Source organism: Cotesia typhae, unplaced genomic scaffold (genome assembly GCF_013202065.1).
Source record: "Cotesia typhae breed Kobodo isofemale line unplaced genomic scaffold, CoteBio_Ctyphae scaffold_45, whole genome shotgun sequence".
NCBI classification, from domain to species: Eukaryota; Metazoa; Arthropoda; class Insecta; order Hymenoptera; family Braconidae; genus Cotesia; species Cotesia typhae.
The window spans coordinates 644,446-669,600 of record NW_027423777.1 but is presented as its reverse complement, the minus strand read 5'-3'; the positions used below and the strand labels follow the sequence as shown (position 1 = coordinate 669,600).

Genomic DNA, 25,155 nt, shown 5'->3' with positions numbered 1-25,155 from the left:
TAGGAATCCGTCAGGTGGACGTGGAAATTGAGTAATTTGATATGCCGTCAAGTTGACGAGGAAAAATTTAGATTTTAAGGTATTCCGTCGGAGTGACGAGGTTTGGATTAATTAGTTATTTAGTGATAAGAATAATTGGCAAGGGCCAGCGTAGGTGAGAGGTTCTCACGATTAAGTTAGTTTATAAGGAAATTGTTAAGTTTGTAAATTGATTGAATAAATCATTTTAATTGTTATAAGTAATTTTTCTCAGTTTTATTTACAGCCTTTCTCGGACTTCTCACGACCCTGTCTTTTCCCCTCTCATGCTATCCCGGTTTCTGGGACACCGTGTCTAAAATCCCAGTGGCGCCCTTTCTAAAGAGGAAAGGGGTAGCTAACTGGACCTGGGCTAAACCCCCTGGTTACACAATAACTTCCTGAATTTGAAAAAAATTTGCATTTTTATTTATAGGGAAGTTATAAATGTCTTAATTGTATTCTGAATTTTCTTAATTAGACAAATTATGAAAATGTATTTATTAACTATTACTTCTCAAGAGAAACTTTTTCAATATACTCAAACAAATATCTTATTACGTTTAATTTGTTAATGATGACTTATTTAGTAAGGAAATAGAGTAATAAAGTTGATAGTATTTATTTCACATACCTATATTCTTCAGTCTTCAGTTTAATGACGAGCCAATTATGAATATGTAATGGAAAAATAATGATAGATCTAGTTTGCTTTGAAAAGATAATTACGTTACTTTAATTATAATTTATAATACAATATATATGTATACATATATATTGATACAGCAGACAAAAATACAACTTATTCTTTGTTAATTTTATACTTCATCCATTTAAGACAAAAAATATTCACCCGTTTTATTTGTATTTCTTATCCTCATTTCGTATAACGCTCATATCTAATTTAAGTACATTTTAATATTTTTTCTTTCATAGTTTTGTCATTGTCATTATCACTTTCACGTGATGGATATGATTCTTTTTTTTTTTTTTTCAATAAAAGAAAATATATATACTTTATATAATTCATCAACATAATTCAATGTATACTCTTAGATTTTTCATAATTTAAAGTAAATATAGAAAGATTTTTTACAATTCTATCAAATTAATACTTTTACTTATCCTTTCATCTCATATAAAAATTATAGATTATAACTCCTTTATGAGTGGGCATGATACCTCGTTTATACAAACAGAAACGTATTAAACTCAATCATGTACATCTTTTTTTTCAGCATCTTATACAAAAAAGTTTAAGGGAAAAGAGGCAACATAAGAACTGTCAGATAAAATTTAAATTTCAAAAATTTAATCAGTTAAATGTTTTTTTACTTTTGTAAATAATTTTCCTTCATAAGAATTTTTTTTGGGATTGATCAGTAAAGAAAAAATTCTCTAATCGACAATTGAATAAAAAACGAAATCACTCTTTCAAAATGCAAAACAAAATTTTTCTTAGGAAATTTTATTGTTCTAAGTTATCATTTCTTAACCAACGTTTTTGTAGATTTACATTGATTAAATATTCATCGAAAGTTCAATCCAAATGATTGAAAAAGAATCGTTAAGACTTGATTATAATCTAAATATACTTATTATCATAAGAACATTATCATAAATTTAGTTGGAAATGTTCAAATAAATTTGATAATTTTTGTATTCCTCAAAAAGTCTCACTTTGCCTCTTTTCATCACATAAAGACACAATAAATAAAACTTTATCTAGCTTACTTTCTTGAATTAAAAACTAAATTTAAATTAACAATAATTTTCTATATTTAATTGTAAAAAAAAAAAAAATAGTTTGTAACTATCTTGTACGAATATTTACGATACACGAGTGAAATTCGGCACACGAGGAAGCCATGCTACGAGCATCTCATAATTATTCGTACAAGTTAATTTTTGCACCCGTTTTTCTTAGAAATTTTTCTCCATATATTGGCAAAGAGTCCACAAAAACAAAAATTTCTTGTGTCAAGAAAATTTTAAGAAAAACCAAAGTTATTTTGGAGCAAAAAGAAATTTTCTTGGCTCAAGAAAATTTACCATCAAGTATAGAATTTTTTTTCTGTGCAGTTTATATTCACATTCAACTGTTAATAAATGCAACATTCAATAAAATTGACAAACTTTTAGGAATATTAGTCCAGCTATATAACATCCTAAAACATTCATTACCAACACATAGAAAATTTGCAAGCAAGTGTTACAAAAAATCACGGTAATTTTTTTTATCTTTTTACGTTAGTATTTTCATATTAAAATTCAAAGTACATTTGGTCACTTATTGAAACGAGCCAAGTAGTTTAAATAGTAAAGATGAAACATACATATTATCACATGGAATAAAATATTTTAAAATTAGAGCCCAATTGTTAGCATTTTTCCGGAAGGGGCTGATAATTTCCTTTCATCAGAATTTTTGAATTGCAAATATATTTTCAATTATACAACATCAACTATTTATAGGTAACTATTAAATTAATCTAAAGAACAGATCTTATGATTTTATCCTATAATTGAAAAGATATTCGCATAATAATACTTCCGTTGTAATATCTATTTAAAAAATTCTAGTATTCAGTCTCTAATATTGTTTGTGCATGAATACCAATTAAAATATACAAAAAAAATAATAAATACAATCATTTAAAGCGTTGATGCATTTTCAGGTATATTTTTGAGATTAGCCATCTTCCAATAAAATTCTGGTGGTCCTTGTGTGAAACAATACTTCATGTCAACAGTTTCGTTATTTTCGACGTAATACATTAGATAGAAATTGCACATTTCATCTTCTCCAGTAGAACCAATAAACGTGTCTCGATCTCGAAAACTCTCCATAGTACATCTTGCCGCGAGAATATCGCCTTTTGTTACGGTAACATTGTTGTGAACTGGATAGAACATCTGGGGAGTTAAGGGGTCCCGTTTTCCTAATTCAATCCACTTGTTATCTTTGTTGACAACGTAACCGGAAACAACCTTACCAAGTGCATGCGTATGGGTACGATAGGCAAATGGATGCAGCACTTTATTCTCCATGAACAAACAAGCTGCTTCCATGTGCTCTTTGCTTCTAGCTGGTACGACTCCCATTGTGCCAAGTAAGTAAACGCCAGCGAGTTTGTGTAGCTGCCTTGACGTGTAATGCAAAATTATGCCTGAATCGTCGGTTGTTACGCCGTCTTTGAAGTGATCGATGTGTGCATAATGGACCTGCAGTACTAAATACTTTATTTGAGAATCCTTGCCAACTTTGAATCCTACACCTTCAGGTAACGTCAACGTCGGTGCATCACGTGCCCATGCATATAAAATTTCAGATCCTTCGCTGCAAGGACTTGCCTGTCTGTATTGATCATTATTATTATTGTTAGACTTGGCCGCCATTTCACCACAATTCCACACGGCTTTCGCTGTACCAGGTGCTTTGCAGCCGTAAACCAGTATGTGATGTGCTACGTTCATCGATGCTTTTGGTTCGTAACCTACGATATAATACGTGTTGGACGTATTCATTTTCACCGGTGTACATAAGTATAGTTCGGGCTGAAATAAAAAAAAATAATACATTAATATGCAAGTATTTAATTCAAGTGCTATGTAATCAAATTTTCCCGAATCGAAATTTAAATCGTAGATTCACCGTATTAAACATTCAAATCGTAAGTTGAGCGTATTAGACGTTGAAAACGTAAGATCAACGTATTGAACGTATCCAGCGTATTGTAAATGTGAAGAGAACCAATAATGGGTAAAAATAGTAATATTAATATTGTAGTTTTAATTAAAACTACTCATTTTTAATTTTCTTAGCAGGAAGTTGAAAACTTAATTTTTTTTTGTAAAAATTCAGTGATAAAGAATTTTATAAAATTCTACAAAAAGTTATCATTTTATATACAGATTTATGAGGCAATTTTTGGTATGAAATCGTATGAATAATATTTCATAAAATTTTACATAGTTTTAAAAACTATTCCAACGCTAAAAAATTTCGATAAAACATTTCCGTTAAAAAAACGGTAAATTTTAGCTAAAAATGTAAAATCTCCCTAACAGAACTGAAAAAAAAAATTTTTTTGTCTATTTAGATTTTAAGCATGTGTAGTTATTTAAGTAGTTTTAATATTACATATTTTCACCCGTTGTTGGTTCTCTTCACATTTACAATACGTTGGATACGTTCAACATATATCCTTTTAACGTCCATTACGTTCAAATGACGATTTTAACGTTCAATACGTTGAATCTACGATTCAAATTTCGACTCGGGTTAGTTTTTAGGAATGGAAATCTATAAATTTTTGGCTTTTATGAAAAGAAAGTTGAAAAATTTTCATTTTTAATAACAGTTTTAGGGCAAACATAAACAAAGGGAAAAGGAATACCGGGAATCGAACCCGGATCTTTGAGCTACGCTTCAACAAGTCTTTCAGCTAAGATATTTAAGACATTGTCTACATTTATTATTTAGTCATCATAATAATGCGCAACAGCAATCATATTTTCATACAAAATGGGTAAAAAAAGGTTGACAGTTATTGAAAAAAAAAAATTTGGTTATTCTTAAGGTACCTTCACTGTGCACTAGAAAAAGTCAGAGCATATTCCATTACTCAGAAATTAAAAGTCTTAGTAAACAGATATTTAAACAGCTATCAAATATTTTTGGTTACGTTGATCTTACCACGTGGCTTCGAATACGTTTATATTATAATCTTCATGGCTCTATTATTGGAATTAACTTTAGATTTAGATTTAGGGCGTTGAAAGACATGGAAAGCATACTTAATTTATTAAAAATTTTTGTAAAATTGCAAATGTTTTACGAAAAAAAATATTAGAAAATTACAAACCAGTGTATAGAAAATACAATATACAATACAATTCAAGTGATCTACCAAAACATGTAAAGAAATCTACTGAGATGAGTTATAATTTTACAAACTTCATGTAATTATTCTACACGTATTGTAAAATATCAAACCGTACGTCAGTTACCGATAAAAAATTTCTAAAATTTACAAACATTTTTTGTAATTTGATTTACTCCAATATTTCGTAAAATTCCAGCAAAATATTGAAATTCAAATTACTATTAGGTGGTTGAAAGATTACAAATATTTTTTGTATTTTTAAAACTCTGATTTTTGAAAATTCCATGGTGCATATAGTGTAATTTTATTAAAAGTATTTAATACTTATACATATTTTATAATTTTGCTAAATCATTGATTAATTTTCAACAATAGGTTTTTGAAATTCACAAACATTGTGTGCAGTTTCATTTGCTACATTTTTTTGTTATAAACGATTTTATATAACAAAAAAAAACCTGTTTTTTTTTCTCTTAAATTAATTTTATGTATTATCAGATACTTCCCAGTAATTATTGACATAAAATTTTTTTAGTTTCCATCGATTATTATATATCTATCGTTAGCTTAGTTGATTTTAATGTTCGTAAGCACCTTATAAGTTTTTTCCTTTAATTACTTTAATTACCAATTATATATATATATATATATATATATATATATATATATATATATATATATATATATATATATATTTTTTTTTTTTTTTTTTTTTCGAGCTCCTGAAATTACAAAACACTTGAATAAAATTTGGTCGATGAAATAACGGTAATTGTTATGGAATATTTTCAAACAAATTGCCGATAGATGTATCGTAAATTACAAAAAATATTTTGTAATTGTTCAATACAACCAAAGTCAAAATATTTTGTAAAATTACAACACGTGATTTATAAAATTATAAAACTGTTTTAAAAATATACTTCCATCGTATTTTTTGTAAAATTACAAAAAAATTTTTAATAGAGTAGATCGAAAAAAAGTTTTTTTGACTGAACAAATACTTTATTCTGCGACTTTTGAAGGTTTTTTGCAATTTACCCTAATTTTCGGGCTGTACAGACCAAACCGATCTCAAATTCGGATTTAACGCCGTGAATTACAAAATATTTGGTGGGTTCAGCCTAATGTACAAACCACTTTTTGTTGGGTCTCGGTGTTATTATAGTTGATAATGTTAACGGTTATAATATTATTAATTTCAACAATCCAACCGAGTAATAATGATAATAAAATTTAAACCATATCGATAAGTATTAATTGATACCATTTTAAAATCTAAAGCTTATGACATAAAAATTGACTTGATTCAAGAGAACAAAATCTTTAACCCAAATTATTATTTCAAAGAGCTTATCATATTGAATCAAGCGAAAAATTCTTTATTTAAGAAAAATTTATTGTTTCAATCAAATTAATTTTTTTATCGGTATATTTTTAAGCAAACTTTGATTACTTATAATTTTTCGCTTTAATTGTTTGATATACCCACAGACATCAGGAAGTCCGAATCATTAAAAGTGTAATCAAAAATTCATAGCCTGAGGCTGAAAAATATTTTTTTATTTAAAAGAATCAATCGAAAATTTGATGCTTCTATAAAATAGATCCGGAGGCACTGTCGTGCCTCAAGCCAAGTACACGTTCAACAACACACATGAAATGTGTGTGAACGTGTAGGCGCGAGGCTACAGTGCCTTTATTCTCGAGTCAGATGTCAACATAACCTCACTTTATTTTCAACTTGATTTATTTTATTACTATATACATGTCAACACTTGTCACGCGCTTTAAATAGTTTAATTATTAGTTCTTCTTATAAAACAGCAATAATTATATAATTTTTTTCATTTTTTAGCGTTATCTTAATTTATAAAATTTTCGCTCCCCCGTTTTTCGATACTACGAAAGATTTTACTAATTTCGGTCGAATTTTTTATTTCGAAGTTGGTACTTTTCAATTTTCTGCGTATAGTATACCACCGAGTATTAGAGTTAGTCCGTTTCCATTTAACGCCTGAGATCCTCTCCGGATAGTTACTCTGTTCCAGATTTTTTATTTTTAAGTTGGTACATTACATTTTGTGAGAATAGTATACTACTGTATAGTATCAGAGTTGTTCCATTCCCATTGAAAGTTTGATAAAATAGGCGGTTAATTCAAATCTAGTCTATTTAAAATTGTAATTTTATTCTATTTTAACGTTTAATTTTCATTATTATAATCAATATTATTGTTATCATTGTTTAACTTAATTATAATAATGAATATTTGTTGTAGACATTTGATGTAAATATATAATGTGAATTGTTTTCATTACTTTTTCAGCTTTGAACTGGGATACTCCTAAATGTATCCAGCAGGTGTCACTATGTGCCAGAAAGGCGCGAATTTGAATTCATTTTAAATATTATATTAAAATTAATTCAAATTTATTGTACTCATACATAATCCTAATACATGCCCGGCTGTAAGCTGTAATGCTTTTAGATGCACCTGGCATGTCTGAAAAATTAAGCTGTTATTTTGAATTTAAATTCATTGATTATTTCTTTACATGTATTTATAAAATAATTAACACAACTTTATTTTAGAAAACTTTTTATTATTTTATTTTTTTTTAATACTTGTATATTTCTGTCTTTATCATAATTATTGTTATAGAGATATTATTATTATTATTATTATTATTATTATTATTATTATTGTTATTGTTATAGTTATGAAGATTATTATTTAATTAATCTAACATCCGGCCCTCAGTCGAAGGAATTCTAAGTAAACACATAGCGACGACTAATATAAATTATAGTAGTTATAATTTCAAAAAACGTGGGAAATTTTAAAGTTAAAAAATTCATATGAAATTTTATTATTATCATTGCAATAATAATAATAGCAATTATAATTCTTCCTGTTTATAAAAGGATGCTAAATTATTAGTTATTAAGAAAATTATTCATTTTTATTCCAAATAGCGCGCGAAAATTCAATTTTCAAAATTTCAATCAAAATTTTATTATTATATTTATAACATCTTATTCCTTGAAGGGGAAGGATGCTATACTAAAATAATAATTATTATTTGTTAATACCGATGTACATACACTATTTGTATGACTTGTATCGTTATAAGTCGACTACAATTACGTACAGTAAGTCATTTAAGTGTTTCCAGGTACAAATCAAAATTTACTATCAATTTTAAATCACATTATTTTGTTTCGTTTGCTGATAAGACTATTGATTTCTCGAGTGTTAATTTGAATAATAATATGATTAAGACAATGAATTGTGTATAATTGCCGTAGTTAACAAACGATGGAAATTATCATGCGCAACAATTACTGGCTACCATTAATGATATCGAGTATAGGTTATATATACCAAGCACAAAAAGCTTGCAAAATATTGTACGGTGACTTATTACATGGTGAATAATATAATGATCAGTAAGTAATTTTTTCTCGACTTCTGTTTTTTTCCTTTGATGTAATTATTATCATTCTCTCTTTACAGTGAAGTACAACGAGAATAAGAGCGTAAAAGATGTGATTGTAACAAAAAATGCGAGATATTATGTATGTAACAACTATTTGTTAGTAAATTATGAATAGAACCCTCTACTAAGCCTGCCTATGTATATGGTTGATAAATCCATTTTTTTGTCTCTACAACCCATGCAGGAAACCCCCAGAGTTGACAAAGGGGCCAGGCTTGGGTCAGTACTGGGAAACCTACCTGTGGCGTACCTATATTGGCCCATGCCTGGGCCAGGATGCTTAACCCAGCCTCGGCCATGCCAATGATCACCAAACCTTGGGCCAAGACTGGCTCACCCAGCCTCGGCCATGCCAATGATTATCCAAGTTTGAGCCAAGACTGGCTAACCTAGTCTTGGCCATTCATTGGTGACCCAAGCTTGGGCCAAGACTTGCTAACCTAGCCTTGGCCGGCCCAATGATTGCTCGAGCCTGAGTCAGAATTAGATTCCCCAGCCACGGCCATTCAATGGGAAATCCAAAGTTAATTAATCATTAAACAATAGAATTTTAAACAGTAAATATTTATTGCTCAACGAATATTTGTTAGCAAACGTTAAAATTGAAAATTCATTATTCAACCAAAACATTTGCGTATCGTCAAAATTGATATAGTCTTTAGAAAATTAAAATATAAAATTTACAGTTGAATTTTTAATATTGATAATTTTAAACATTAAAATTTATAATAAGATATTAAAAATATACAGAACGATGTACGAAATCTAAAGTAATATAAGAACGTGACGCTTGCATTTTTTTAATAACTAATAAACATTTGTAAAAAAATAGTTAATTTTCATCCAAACACAATATTAAATAACATAAATTATATAAATAATAAACCGTCACACTTGGTCACCATATAGATTTAGCTTATAAGAATGATGAGATGTGCATCAACTCACCGGTCGTATGGTGTAGAGGTTAGTCATCGGTCTGGGATGCGCACGGCTCGGGTTCGAATCTCGGTTAGAACGGACGCGATTTTCACTTTATTTCTATAACACCGGCCGACAAAAGAGGACTTTTTGAAAGTTGTTTTGATATGAGTGATAAATATCACTAATTTATAGTGTTATAAACATAAAATTACCTACATAATTACTCTATCACATCAGATTTTTTTACAAACAAGAAAAATGGTTTTTTCTTAATTTAAAAAAAATAATCAATTATTATATTATAAATACATATATTTGAAAACTTCTACAGAAAATGTCATATAAAATAGTCGCTATGAATCTATTTTGAGTGAGATCTTTTGCGTTTATCTGTAAAATTACGTCTGGGAGTAATTTTTTTATGGGAATCGTCAATAATATCACGTTTTATCGACCAGCAGTAATCAGCCATCATATTCACATTCCATCGCCCTTGATACCTTGTTTCCATAGTTTTGATGTCTTGGTGAAACCTTTCACCCTGTTCTTCACTATAATCACCAAGATTATCAGGAAAAAATCCAAATGTGAATCTAAAAATGGAGTTTTATGCTCATATTACACCCCAATTTTTGATACTTATTTAATAAATTTGCCACAATATTTTTATAGTCAGGATGCTTGTGATTTCCTAGAAAATTGTTGACAACATCTTTGAACGCCAGCCAAGCTTCTGATTCAGTTGTATTTAATGTCTTGTCAAATTTTTCATCGGTCATTAAAGATCTTATTTGTGGCCCATCGAATACTCCTTCTTTTATTTTTGTATCTGATAACCTTGAAAATTTTTTACTTAAGTATTTAAAACTATCATTTTCTTTATCCAATGCCTTAACGAATTGTTTCATCATACCGAGTTTAATATGAAGCGGAGGTAATAAAATTTTCTTAGGATCAATTAAATTTTCTCGTATCACATTTTTGGTTCCCGGTTTCAGATTTGTACGAGGATTCCATTGTTTTTGAACGTAATGCTTTGCTCGTGCCCTACTGTCCCACTCGCATAAAAACAAGGATATTTCGTGTATCCTGACTGCTGACCTAACAGCATAGTTATAATTTTTAGATCTCCACAAAGCTGCCAACCATGTTCTTCATATTTAATTATATCAAGTACTGTTTCTAAGTTTTCATAAGTTTCTTTTAAATGAACAGAATGAGCGACTGGAACAGAAGCATACTGATTCGTGTTGTGTAATAGAACACCTTTTAAACTCCTTTTCGAGGAATCTATAAAAAGTCTCCATTCTCTAGGAACATATTCGGCTCCTAACTTCCTAATGAGATCAGGAATATTATGACAATAAACTAATGATTCTTCTTGATTGAAAAACGGAAGAAATTCCTCTTCACGTTTCCTGTACCAAGCAAAATGTGTATTAGGAGCTAACAAATTTTTGCATCAAGTCTAGATCCCAGAAGTTGAGCAGATTCTTTAGTAAGATTTAAATCTCTAACTAAATCATTTAATTCACCCTGTGTGAATTTCTGAGGCTGATTTAAAATTGGTTCAAAAACTTCATTAGATTCTTGACGCTGCATATTTTGTTCTGATGATGTTGAGCTAAGATCAGATATTGAACTTGAAAGAGGCACTGGAATATCTGGGCCGTACGGAAGAGGACGTGTTACTGAGGTTACATTTGCGTAGACTATTTTGTTTTTATTTTTAGCATTGAAACCTTTTACATTGGTACAGCAAAAATAACAGTCATCAAAATGATTGACTTGCTCTCTCCATATCATCGGTCTACCAAAAGGTAGAGATGCTTTTTTGCCGTATGTCCACTGCCTTAATAGTTCAACACAAATAGTACTCACAAAGTTCGAAGTCCACGATCTGAGTTGAATTTTAAAGCCAAAATAAGAATTATAAGTCTTTTCCACAAATTCAGTAATTTTCAATTTCTGTTTCAAAGTCATAAAATTTCCACAAATGTAACAAAATGTATCTGGACTATTACGACACTTTCTTGAAAACATTATATTTTTCCGACAGTTTTAAATCACAAAACAACAATTGAATATTTTAAACACCAATAATGAAATGTAAACTATTTTTTTAAATAAACAAACTGACTTTAGCAAACCGTTTGTAAACAAAGTAACTATAAAGGCTTCTTTCCATGTAACACGTTTCGAATGGTCGCGTCGAGGTTCTAACTAATATATTTTCTCACAAGATGTCACTTAATTCGATAAAAAAAGCACCATGACTTATTAATTTAATTCATTTTTACTTAGCAATCAAAAATTGCGAATATATTCGTTTTATCAAAAATCTGATGTGATACGATAAAATAAGGTCTGATTTCGGTATCAGCACTATAAAATTAGTGAAAAAAATTTATTATATCTCAGAAAAAAAAAATCATGTCGGCCGGTGTAATTAGCGAAAGTTAGATTTAAATCAAGAGTCACGGTCTGAATTTGGGCTAGCTCTACATCAAAATTAAAATAAAAAAATAACACTTACAAAATTCTTTTTTTATCATTTTTTATCAAATGGCATAAACCAGACTTGAAAATTAACTATTATCCAGTTCTGGTAACTAGGCATGGGCCAGTAGTGACAATCAAACGTGGCGCAGTTTTGATTACCTAGCCTGGGCCAAGATAGGCTGACAAGCTTGGGACAGCCTTGGTTAGCAAGCATGGCCAAGATTTGGCTACCACGCATGGACCAGCCTAGGCGATCATACCTGGGCCAATGATAACAACCAAGCCTGGCACCCTGTTATCATCCCAGACTTTTACCAAAGCTGGGCCAAAGCGGGTTTACGAAAATGGGCCAGAGATTGACAGCATTGCGCCAAGCGAGGCCCATACCTGGCCCCGTCGTATTTTCCTGTATGGGAAGGGACAAATTTTAAATACTCTGTGAGAATGTAAAAAACGAAAGAACAAATGCAACGTTTTTTATGAAATATGTAATTTCTGTATTTCTAAATGGCGGAAATTGTAATTAAAAAAAAATTTCAATGTAAATATAATTTCTAAAAAAAATCTTAAATTTACTTTGATGATTTTTTTAACTATCTGTTAAGAAAATCGAAGATTTTCAAAAATCGTGAAGTCATTGGTTTTACCTCGTGTTTCGAAAATCGAGTGCTCATCACGTCAAAAGAAGAAATTTTCACAAAAAGATGTAAAATCCGAACAAAAACAGTTCCACTGTAAAAAATTACACCAAGAGCCAGAGAACTGATATGAAAAGCGATTTTACGGACAATTTTTTCAGCCCTTCCTCACCAAGTCATTAACCCTACTGATGATCATTTTGATGCAACCATATGAATCGATAACAATTGAAATTCATGCTTGTTTTCATTATTTCACGGATAAGATTGATATTTGTACAACTAAATAGCTTCCAAACATTTCATTCAGATTGAGAAAAAATGAATCAGTTTATTAATTGAATGAACTGTTAATTAAATTCACTTCATTAGAAAATATAGCATTAATAAATGTTCAAGAAACATCGGAGCCCTATTTTAAAGTAAGATTTATTTCTACTATAAATTAAAAAAAAAACAGGATTTTATCACGAAATTTGATCATTAATTTACTAAGCAATTTTTATAATTAATTCAGTAATCATTTTTCTTGCCACCAGTATATTTTTAACTTCTCGCTAAGACAATTGAAAATTTTTTGAAGGTCACAGAAAACTTACATGAGTATCCCCACGAGGGTGTCAGTGTGTGTGTGTGTGTGTGTGTGTGTGTGTGTGTGTGTGTGTGTGTGTGTGTGTGTGTGTGTGTGTGTGTGTGTGTGTGTGTGTGTGTGTGTGTGTGTGTGTGTGTGTGTGTGTGTGTGTGTGTGTGTGTGTGTGTGTGTGTGTGTGTGTGTGTGTGTGTGTGTGTGTGTGTGTGAACCTCCCATAACTTATGAACGACTTTACCGATTTCATCGTGGTTGGCCCATTTGAAAAAACATCAACGAACTTGGATTTTGAATACAATTTTGACCGATTCCGATAGATGGATTTCAAGATATCTCAAAAAAACCGTGAAAAAATTTCAGAAAAATTTTTGTTTTCAAGTGTCTTTTTTGGAATAACTTTTAAACGGCTCAGTCGATTATCTCCAAAAACTAATCAGCTCTTGATCTTGAAAAATCACGTCAATTGCCGCTTGACCAGTCAAAATCGGTTAATTCGTTCAAAAGATATCGTGAACGAAAGAAAACCGAAAAAAGTGTTTTTTTCGGAAGTACTCCTAAATTTTAACGTTTGATCAATGCGAACTTAAAAATTCTTTACGGGGCTTAAAAAACGGCGTTGAATGCTGCCAGCCACTTGAAAATCAGTTCATTCATTGGAAAGTTATTAAAAGTTGTACATTAAAAACGATGTTTAATCAAACTTCTATCAGACATACAGCAATGCTGTGAAGAGGGAAAGAACAGGAGATAAGGTGATTATTGAACTACTGATATTTGACATCAATGAGTTACCTGAGGGATATTATCACGTTATCACGATTCATCTGAAAAAATTTTGGGTACTCAATGACGCACGCCAAGTACGTCTAAAAAATTGTTTTTATTCGTTAAATTTATCACAAAATTTTTTCAATTATGGAAGATCATAACGGCTACTTGGTCCTTTTTTTTTTTTTATTTTACATCTTTTTGTAAAATTATAATTTCTCCTTGGCATTTTTGTAAATCAAGAGTTGTGAACGTGTACTTGGCGTAATTTTTTACAGTGGAACTGTTTTTGTTCGGATTCTATATTCTAAACGGAAGTATTTAAAATCGCTTTTAATCTTTTAAATACAAGCATTGAAAAAATATATTACGTCTGTTTATAGAAATTCTATACAGTAGATAAATACTTCCAAATGACTAAAAACTACTCGACTGAATAAACATTAGGGTGATTCAAAAAAAAAGAATATTTTTTTTTTCGTTTGGTACTCTGAAAAATAGGTTCCTAGACACCTCTAAGAAAGCCTCTCCAAGCATGAGTTCTTAATTGTAACGGGAAGGTCCTCCTTCTTACAGTTTTCTATTTTTTCTTATTATCAGATAGAAAAATTTATATCTCGCTTCCAACTACTTGAAAAAATATCTTGTTCCTTAGATTTTGTAGGAAATTAAATGCTCTACAAAAAGGTCTCTTACGATTTTTTCGTAAACCCAACCGTTTAAAAGATATTAACGGTTAAAGTTTGATTATTTTTGGGAAAATTTTTTATTTCTTATGAATTTTATAACTCAATGAAAAAAATCATTATGAATGATGAAACTCATAGTTTTGTAGGAAATTTACTGCTCTATAAAAATGGTCTCTTATGATTTTTCGATCAAGTTGAGCGTTTACGAGATATTCATCGTCAAACATCAATGCATATCAATTTTTCTAGTTTTTGATCAATAATTCGAAAAATTTCAATTTATTCTGTGAGTTTCAAGGAAATTTAGACAAATTTGAGTTTTTATTATAAAAGCAACTCCTATAGATGTTTTCTGTTCAAAAATTCATTTGAAAGTTTTTATTCTAATAATATTTTTTTAATTTTATCTTTAATAATTTAAAATCTTAATCGCGTTGTCATTTATTATTATGAAATTTGTTCAGTGCGTATTTTTAAATTGTTTTTCACAAAATATACATAAAATTTTCGTTCGAGGGGATTTTTGTTTTGGATTCCATTTCTTCTTATGTTTGTCTTCTGAAACTAACGCCATCTATGTTTTTTACTCTCAACTATCTTCAGTATCTACCCATTTAATACCGTATTTTCAGTGTTCCTAAAACTGATCATCTTGAATACGTAATAGGGATCGTGCCTCTAGAGTGTCACGCCAACTAGTGACTAAAACGCGAACCTTTTGAGCAATAATAATAATAATACTATCCTTCTGTAACATGTGATTTTCGATAGATTTGTTTTTTTATTGCGATAAATTTTTTAATAATTTACAATGTCTTCATCAATAAAGTCGTGTTGTATAAAAGGTTGTACAGAAAAATCTCGCAAAGAGCAAGGCATAAATTTGCCGGTGAAATTTTATACTTTTCCACAAAATACTAGTGTTTATCCGTGGAAGGAGAGTAAGCGTTTAAAATGGATAAATGCAGTGAAAAAATATGTGTAAGTAATTAACAATTATTACAAAAAATAAATACATCTTTTAAGTTAGTATAAAAAAAAATGTCTTCATATTTATTTTATTAAAGTTAGTAAGCAATCATGAGATAGATAATAATTAAATAATAAAAATATAACCTAAAATTTTTTTTTATTTCAGTAAAAATCCAAAAGACTGGAAGCCAAATAAAAGTACAAGAATTTGTAGTGTTCATTTTATTAACAATAATAAATCAGAGCATCCACTTCATCCATCGTATGTTCCTTCTATTTTTCCGGAAAAAAAAAATACTAAAAATTTAATTCAATCTGTTAAGCGTTTCGAGCGTTTAAAAAATCGTCAATCGAAAAAAAATAACAACAAGGAGTTAATGATAGTTGACAGTGTACAGAATAATAATTCAGCTGAAACTAATATTAACAATAATAATAATAATAATAATGATAATAATAATAATAATAATAATAATAATAATAATAATAATAATAATAATAATACAGGTGTCGTAAGAATGAAGCAAGACCCAGTTGGAATTGAACTTCAGGAAGATTATAATTGTGAAATAAGTGACTTAAACTATTCTCATTCAGTTACTCGAAGTATAAGTTGCCAAACTGAGGAGCTACCAGATCATTCGTCGGAAGATTCTTCGTATTTTTTCTGTAATTTGGATTGCCGAGAAGGTGTGAGTACTGCTGCAGTGCAGGTCCATTTGTCAGTAAAAAAAATGGATGACAAAATGTGTGAGGCTTCTATACCAGTTCTGAAGAAAAATGTCACGGATTCTAGTTGTGATCCTATCAATATTGAATCGATCAAAGCAAACTGTCAAGGCTTTCATGGGATTTCTTCTGTAACTTCTGATGAGACTATGAGCAATTTAACTGGTGTAACATTAGCTCTTTTTTCATGGATCTTAAATCTCCTTCCAGATAGTAAAACTAATAAAGTTGATAAAAAAACCAAATTATTAATAACTTTAATGAAACTAAAAACCGGCTTGTCATTTACAGCACTGTCTGTTTTATTCAATGTTCATCGTACTACTATTTTACGTACCTTCATAAAAACCTGCGGCAGCTTCACATTGCAATGGAAAATTTTATATTTTGGCCCTCTAAAGCTACAGTTCAAGCATCTATGCTCGAAGCATTTAAATTACATTATCCTGAAACACGTGTAATTATTGACTGTACAGAGGTGAACACCGAGGTTCCACCAGAAGTTAAGCACAGAGTTTTAATGTACTCTAATTATAAGCACCATCACACTACAAAATTTTTAGTTGGGTGTACTCCAAATGGATTTATCAGCTATTTGTCGAAGGGTTATGGTGGTCGAGCTGGTGATTGTTTTATTACTAATGATTGCGGACTAATTGATCTAATAAAGCCTGGAGATGTTGTTCTTGCAGATAAAGATTTTCCACAAATACAAACTAAAGTTGAAGAAAAAAATGCGATCTTCGTTATGCCTCCATTTTGTAACAAAGATCAATTTACACCGGAAGAAGTAGACGAAACATATAATATTGCTTCAGTCAGAATACATATTGAACGAGTAAATCAGAGAATAAAGGACTTCAAAATTCTTTCCAAAGTGCCAGTATCGTTGTTACCTCATATTGATGAAATTCTTTTTGTGATTTGTGCTATAATAAACAATCAAAAGCCACTATTCAAAGAACAAGATTAAACGTCTCACAAATGAATTGATAAATTTAACAATTGTAAAATATTTAGGTATAGAGTAAAAACTTTTTTGTCAATGTACAAATATATTTTATTTGTAAATATCATTACAATATTAACGAACATCGAAATAAATATTTTTTTACGAAGTATATTTGGTCATAATACTTGTTTTCTATCTTACACTAATAAAATCTTTTATATTTAAAATGTAATTATAGATAACTAATTACATGGAATAACATTCGTAAGTATTTTTTATTTATATTAGTACTTAAGATAAAAAATTCACTGTTTAAACTTCATTGTTAATCTTTTAATATAATAACAGAAGTAAAAGTTTTCAAGTTTTAGTACATTTTTTGCAAAAAGACATTATCACGTGCTACAGTAATTAAAACACTTCCAAGAGGTGAGTAAACAAATAAATCGCAAAATGCAATGTTAGTCACGTACATTTGCACCTGTATTTGTGTATAAATGCAATGATTTTGACTCAATTGCAAACCGTTCTCGTCATATTTTAAATATTTCACATTACATGTATGATCATGTCGATCAAAAACTGGTATTTTTTTGCAATTGTAAGGACACTTGATCTCAACTAACCGTTTTTGCCAAATATTCGCTCCATATTCTACCACTGCATCAGGTGAGCAGCTTAACCAAGGTTGACATATATTAACGATTAATCCGACTTTCATAACTTTATGTGCTGGATCAATTAACCCTTCATACTCTTTTAAAGCAATGCTTTCCATTTTCCGACCGTATGTTATTGCAGATGTTTCAAGTGTATTTGGAGTCAAAAAATCAGAAATAACTTTATCTACGTCAAAACGATTACCTTTTAGTTTATGGGCATTACTTGCAGTTATTCTTAGAACTCGTTGTTTAAACCATTCATCCGATTGAGATTGATGTAATGTTTGTACACTAATCTTAATAATTTTGTCAACATCACAACAGACCTCACTTATATAGAAATTATATGAATTTTCGTCAATCACAGTGTCTACGGAATAAATATTATTACACGACTGAAGGCTGACTATATCTGTTACCAATTTAGTTGCCTTAGTTTCCATATTTATTTTTTCGTTTATTTTTACTAAGGTTACAAGAGTTTCAGCAGCTATTATTTCTTTTTTATTCCTCTTTTCCAAATTAACCATAGTTTGAAGAGGTGAGCCAGCAAGTGAATCAGGAAAAATGAGAGATTCTAGCTTACAGACTTCAACATTTGAAAACTCATTTTCACGGTAAGGTGGTGGAGGAAACATTTCCCTTATTTTTACTCCTTTTTGGTACTGTTATAACTGTCGTTGGGATGGCTTACCCCATTGTTGACTGATACTAGTTTTTGACGAAGCTGTTTCCGGTGAATTGATGTAGTTGACTACAGCAAAAATATGCTTGCATTTTCCTGATTGTCCTGCTTTACAATCACATTTGCCTTGATTTACATGACGATCATCATTGAGCTAAACATAAAAAATTAATGAACTTGTTAAGATGAATTTGATTAAATATTTAATTACATCAAGAATGAGTAAAAATAATAAACAAATTAATACATACTGTTAGTTTGACATTATAAACTTTAGATACAGTTGTCTCTGCAACAACATTGGCGGTTATGATAACCGGATTATTTAAAATTCTTTTTTCTATCACATTCAGTACATGTCCTGACTCGAAAAGTTTTTTGCCTTTCGAATCGTTCTGACCGCGAATATTTTCATCATTTTTTATTGGCCGAAAACCATACTTTATTATTTTTTCCATTTTTTATAATTTTTTTTCATTTATTATAAACAAATTTTTGCCCATTTTGTACACACTTTTTACACTAGAGCGCGTGAGCGTCAGCTGAAGTGCTGCCTCTACAGTTAGTGCACGATCCCTATAAAATAATTCATTTTAAATAAGTCTTATAATCATCACATAAATTTATTTATCATCAATTAACCTACAATGAATAAAGAAATACGTTTTATCGGAATACCTCTACAAAGAATTTCGGAACGTAAGTTATCAAAAGTGAAAGAGGTTATGCGTGTGTTTTTCTACCAACTTAAAATTTTAAAGTATTCAATCAAACAAAGTGCTAAAAATTCAGTTGACCAAGTTATTGAACTGTGGAGAAAAATCAGATTCCAACTAGTGGAGCTCCTAATGCAGTCAAAAAATTTCTTCGCTATCACAGTCAATGGTTAAAATTACAAAAAAATTTCGATAAAAAGAATTCAGCGCAAAACCAAAAGGAAATGAAATTTCAGACTGATCTTGAACAATTATTCGACATTGTGAGCGAAAAATCCTTAAAAGTGCTTGATGATAATATTAGAAAGTTGTATTTGGATCAAAAATTCGGTACCCATAAAGAGATTATTTCTAATAATGTACCTGTATCAAACTTAACCACAACTATGATAGGAATAGATGAGAGTAGTAAGTATCTGAGATATTTAATTATTATAAAGTCAGGTAGTAGTGTAACTTTTCATAGATGACTAGATGACATTTGACTAGACAATTTTTGGAGTCCTTTCTTAATTATTTGTCATCAAAATGAATAAATTCTATACATTTTCTTCGTTTAATTTATAAAACAGATCTTATTCCAGACTTAGATCAACCGTCTACCAGTCATGCGATTGTTCCAAGTGAAAAATCAGAGTCGTTCTCTACGTATACATTAAGTGGAGTTACAAATTTTGGATCTGATTCAGAGTATGAACCTCCAATTCCGACAAAACGAGCAAAACTTGATGTCTTAACTCCTGAAGTCATTTTTGGACTCGACCGAGCTAATGTCAGCAGTAGAAATGCGATCTTTATTATTGCTCCGGTTTTACTAGCAGTAGGTATTAAAATTGAAGATACAACGCTCAGTTATAGTTCAATTCAACGAGCTCGTATGCTTCAAAGAGAAGACATTGCTAAAGGACTTAATGACAACTTTAAGACACACGATAAATACGTTGTGCATTGGGACGGAAAAATGCTGAATGACCTTGTTGGATCAAAATCTGTGGAACGGCTACCAGTTATTTTAACTGCATTTGGTACCGAACAATTACTTGGGGTTCCAAAAATGAATTCTGGGACGGCAGACAATCAAACATCAGCCATTTTATCGACATTGAGTGAATGGGGTATTACTAATTATGTTAAGGCGATGTGTTTTGACACGACGGCAGTTAATACAGGTAACTTATCAATGATAATTTAATCTAAAAAATATTTAATTATTAACGTTCTAGTTTAATTTTTATTGCTTACTGAATTTCACTTTTGAAATTATTGAAAATTATTTACTCATTTGGATTTTAAATATAATCTACAATTTGTTGAAAATATTAAATTTAACGATAGTTATCTATTTTCTTTATACAGGAATTCATAACACACATGTAAGGCAATTGAAAAGACTTTGGGAAGAGAGTTAATCTGGTTACCATGTCGTCACCACATTTTTGAGATCATATTGAGAAGTGCATTTGAAGTATATTGGCCTGTGTCATCTGGGCCAAACGTACCAATGTTCGGAAGATTTAAAAAATCATGGGATGAAATAAATAAAACTAATTATAAATCTGGAATTGAAGATACTGTTGTTGCTGATATCATTTTGGATAAAAAAATGAAATATCTAGTTTAATTGCACAATCCTTACAGGTATGATTTAACTGCGATTTTAAGAAAAAAATTTTCTTGTTTCTGACAAATTTTTAATTGTTTTTGATAGTTACTACAACCCCGAGATGACTATAAAGAATTGTTGGAATTGTCGTTGATTTTCCTTGGAGAAATGCCTCAAGAAAAATTTTTTCAAACGTCCTGGTGCAATTCATCATGCTAGGTGGATGGCGAAGGCAATTTACAGTTTAAAAATGTTTCTATTCAGAAATGAATTTAAACTTTCTAATAAAGAATTGGACGGTCTTCGGCAAATTTGTATATTTATAGTTACACTGTATTTAAAAGCTTGGTTTTCATCAACTTCTGCAACAACTGCTGCTAATCATGACTTGCAGTTTTTGAAAAATTTATTCGAGTACAAAAATATCAATTCATTGATTTCTTCAGCAACTTGTGAAAAAATGATTTTGCATTTATGGTATTTAAGTGATGAACTTGCCATTTTATCATTATTTGACGATACCGTTTCATTGGAAGTAAAAAAATATTGTTGGAGCTGTTAATACTCGTAACGGTACAGATTCTAAAGCTAAAAAATTTATAATTGATAAAAACGATTTGAATTCATTAACGCAAAAAGTCTGAGTGACTTTGTTTCTAAAAAGTCTTTAAATCTCTTTAAAATCTTTGATTTACCATATGATTTCCTTGATAAAGATATTGAATCGTGGCCTACTAATGACAGTTACATTGAAAATAAAGAATACTTTAACCAATTGAAAGTTGTTAATGATTCAGCAGAACGAGCTGTTGCATTAGTTAGTGAGTATAATCAATGCTTGACAAAAATGAAGAGCAATTCCAATACTTATTGCAAATTATCAAAGAACATCGAAAAAACTACCCAAACTGCAATAGAGGAAATTATTTACAGTAAAAGTGTACCGTTATGTTGAAAATATTGAAAATTATATGGCAGTTGATAATTAAATAAATAAATTCTTCGATAAAAAGTGAAACACATGTGAAACACACTAAATTGAATTATATATTTAAAAAAATGCACTAATTTTTTGTTTTAATGTAATCAAACATGTCCAAGACTAAAAAAACTAATTAAAAAAATAGTTCATAACATATTTCTATTCATAGAAACTCAAATTTGTCTAAATTTCCTTGAAACTCACAGAATAAATTGAAATTTTTCGAATTATTGATCAAAAACTAGAAAAATTGATATGCATTGATGTTTGACGATGAATATCTCGTAAACGCTCAACTTGATCGAAAAATCATAAGAGACCATTTTTATAGAGCAGTAAATTTCCTACAAAACTATGAGTTTCATCATTCATAATGATTTTTTTCATTGAGTTATAAAATTCATAAGAAATAAAAAATTTTCCCAAAAATAATCAAACTTTAACCGTTAATATCTTTTAAACGGTTGGGTTTACGAAAAAATCGTAAGAGACCTTTTTGTAGAGCATTCAATTTCCTACAAAATCTAAGGAACAAGATATTTTTTCAAGTAGTTGGAAGCGAGATATAAATTTTTCTATCTGATAATAAGAAAAAATAGAAAACTGTAAGAAGGAGGACCTTCCCGTTACAATTAAGAACTCATGCTTGGAGAGGCTTTCTTAGAGGTGTCTAGAAACCTATTTTTCAGAGTACCAAACGAAAAAAAAAATATTCTTTTTTTTTTAATCACCCTAATAAACATTTCATTTAAAAGTTTGATATTTTTTTGCATAGTATTATAATCGACTTTTGTTGCATTAAATCTAATAAATAAATTAAAAATACATTCATATTCTCTTGTATTTTATATGAAAGTAATACAAATTTATTTACATCTTTCATTATCATTTATCATAATTTCTAAATATAGTATACCGGTGAAGTAACATTTAGTAAATACATACTGACGAAAGTTTCCTCTGTTTATTAACTGGAGTTCATTTAATAGACGTCATAAAGTCCTTGAATTTCGGATTTTTATGAATGGATTACTCTATTCGCAAGTAAAATCAATACTGCATTATAATTTAACTCTTAATGTCATAATTAATTATTAAACTACATTTGTATTGAATAAATTTATTCCACGATTCATAAATTTTATTTAATTGAGATAATAGATATCAGCTTTAAATTTTAACTCTAAAAATTCATATTTTCATTTTGCAGATAATTGATTAAATTGAATAATCTAATTAAATGTAAGTGCATAAGAAGGAAATAATGAATAACATTGAATAAAAATTTCAAGACTGACATTAGATAAAAAAGTAATTAACTACTTAAATTTTTTACGACGATAATTTAAAGATACTGAAGTTAATAGACTTCGATTATTTTAAAAATTTTTTAACACACAAATGAATAACGAAGAAACCTCTATAAATAAAAATTAAAATTAAAAAATATCTTAAAGATACTCCTTTTCCAGAATTTATTTTTCGTAACCCCAAATATTGTCATTTTATTTTTCTCATGGAATTTTTAATAAAAAAAAAAGGACTGAAACTGATAAAAAACAAAGATGTGATTGCTGTTAGAATATTATGATGATATACTGTAATTATTATTTCATAATCAATTATTGTTTGTTTTACAATAAAATAACAGCTTGAAAAATTTAATAATAGAATTTGTTAAATAAAATGAAGTCACTAAGTTCAAGATTTTTATTTTTACATATGTTATCGATATTTTTCTCAAAAACTGAATTTATAAAGATTCAAGGTTGACTTTAAAGTATAAACGTTAGGTACCAATCATAAGAAAAACTTCATCGTAAGTTTGAAGTGCAACTTTGTTAGCGTGTGAATATCAGCAGCAGTGCTCAAAATGTTACCTAAAAAATGTTAACTATTTTTTATTGTCAATACAAAAGTATCATCTTTTAGATTTGAATTTTCCAAAACTTATTGTTAACTATTTAACTACTCCAGATTGTTAAAAATTTTACGGCAACATCGTGATAACATGTCTCTTATTCAAAAAAGAATTAAAAATGATCTCACATGTTTAATGCCCATAAGAGATAATATTAAAAAGGATTTGAAGGATTAGAAAGTGTTCAAAATGATTAAAAATCAAATCATTTTGAATTTGATTTTTAAATGAGGGGTTAAAGTCAACATTTTAAATGTTTGTTATGTTAATTTTACAGAAGCTTTTACTCAAATTTACAGTTTACTCAAATTTAGATCGAATATGTTATTTTATCAATGCCTAAAAGTGGTATGTTCCGCTTTATTACTATTGTGCAATGTATTATTGTATTAAATGTCGATCGTTAAATATTATATTATCGATTATTCAATAAAATTTAGCTGTCAATAATTAAAAAACTCAATATTAATTCATTAATAATATGAATATACTACTATTATAATTACTAAGATGTTGTGGTTCAATATTTAAAATCATGACAAAAATTACTTACAACATTTGGTCGAACATTCGGCATCAATAAAGGATACTTTTCTATTTCATTGTTACATTGTGAATTATCTATCACAAATGTTATAGATATATACAACAAAATTTTTAAATATTTCTTTTTCATCTTAACAGTAGTACACTTTTAAAAATAAATCCACCTGACAGACACTTGTCACGTACACAAAAAAACGCTGCAATCGATATTTATGAATAAGTTGACTATAGGGATATAAATATCGACGTCATATGACGTCATTAGAAGAGCTGAAGCGCTGCTAGTGACGGCGGGAGAGTTTGAAATCATTCAATTTTCAATAAAAATTAATTATGTGTAATTTTATAAAGTTTAATCTGATTTATACTATGAATATAAGGTAATTGCAAAATTCTAAAATTTTTCCTTATTTCTTACTGATTATCACTTTGAAATTTAACGTTTAAAGATTTCAACTAAATATATTGCTAAGAAAGTAATTATGGATTTCACTGAAATTATAATTATTATATTTTTTATAACATTAACTTAATACTATAATCTACTTTATTTTTCGTGTTTATACAAAAGGAAAAATTAATTTTAACGAAGATAATTTTAAGGGTAGGCTGAAATGAATTTATTTTCAAAATTTTGTTTTAAGTTATTTTTTATGAAAATTATAATACTATCGTGAAATTTTATTTCATTTGTTGTTACTTATAAAATTTATTTCATCCGTAATCAAAAAATTAAAATTAATTAAAATATTTTTATTACAGTTCAGCTTTGAGTAGGACCAAACTTTTAAATAAAGTAAATTTTTTTTTGTACCGATAAATCATTCGGTCAAAAAAATTTTTGCCTTAAAATTGTTTTTTATTAAA

At 29.0% G+C, this 25,155-nt stretch overlaps 3 protein-coding genes across 5 annotated transcripts; 1 reads left to right on the top strand and 2 right to left on the bottom strand.

Annotated features, from left to right (window-relative positions):
* Nucleotides 1–725: 725 nt before the first annotated feature.
* Nucleotides 726–24,495, bottom strand: Phm (Peptidylglycine-alpha-hydroxylating monooxygenase). 2 transcript variants are annotated; one of them, XM_074257662.1, is made up of 2 exons: nucleotides 24,296–24,495; nucleotides 726–3,576 (listed from the first exon to the last, which is right to left on the bottom strand). In XM_074257662.1, exons 1-2 carry the CDS (start codon nucleotides 24,416–24,418, stop codon nucleotides 2,674–2,676), a joined length of 1,026 nt encoding a protein of 341 aa, XP_074113763.1. In that variant the 5' UTR covers nucleotides 24,419–24,495; the 3' UTR covers nucleotides 726–2,673. The 2 variants fall into 2 exon arrangements, 1 of the variants encoding a protein (XP_074113763.1); XR_012480816.1 differs by lacking the exon at nucleotides 726–3,576 and adding an exon at nucleotides 23,407–23,701.
* LOC141536987 (uncharacterized) lies at nucleotides 15,207–17,194 on the top strand. The gene is made up of 3 exons (XM_074257824.1): nucleotides 15,207–15,501; nucleotides 15,659–16,554; nucleotides 16,698–17,194. The coding sequence occupies exons 1-3, from the start codon at nucleotides 15,332–15,334 to the stop codon at nucleotides 17,192–17,194; spliced, it is 1,563 nt and encodes a 520-aa protein (XP_074113925.1). The 5' UTR covers nucleotides 15,207–15,331.
* LOC141536872 (uncharacterized) lies at nucleotides 17,498–19,088 on the bottom strand. Of its 2 annotated transcripts, none has more exons than XM_074257651.1 (2): nucleotides 18,772–19,088; nucleotides 17,498–18,696 (listed from the first exon to the last, which is right to left on the bottom strand). In XM_074257651.1, exon 2 carries the CDS (start codon nucleotides 18,471–18,473, stop codon nucleotides 17,541–17,543), a length of 933 nt encoding a protein of 310 aa, XP_074113752.1. In that variant the 5' UTR covers nucleotides 18,474–18,696; nucleotides 18,772–19,088; the 3' UTR covers nucleotides 17,498–17,540. The 2 variants fall into 2 exon arrangements, with proteins under 2 accessions (XP_074113752.1, XP_074113753.1); XM_074257652.1 differs by having other exon boundaries at nucleotides 17,498–18,674.
* Nucleotides 24,496–25,155: the final 660 nt, after the last annotated feature.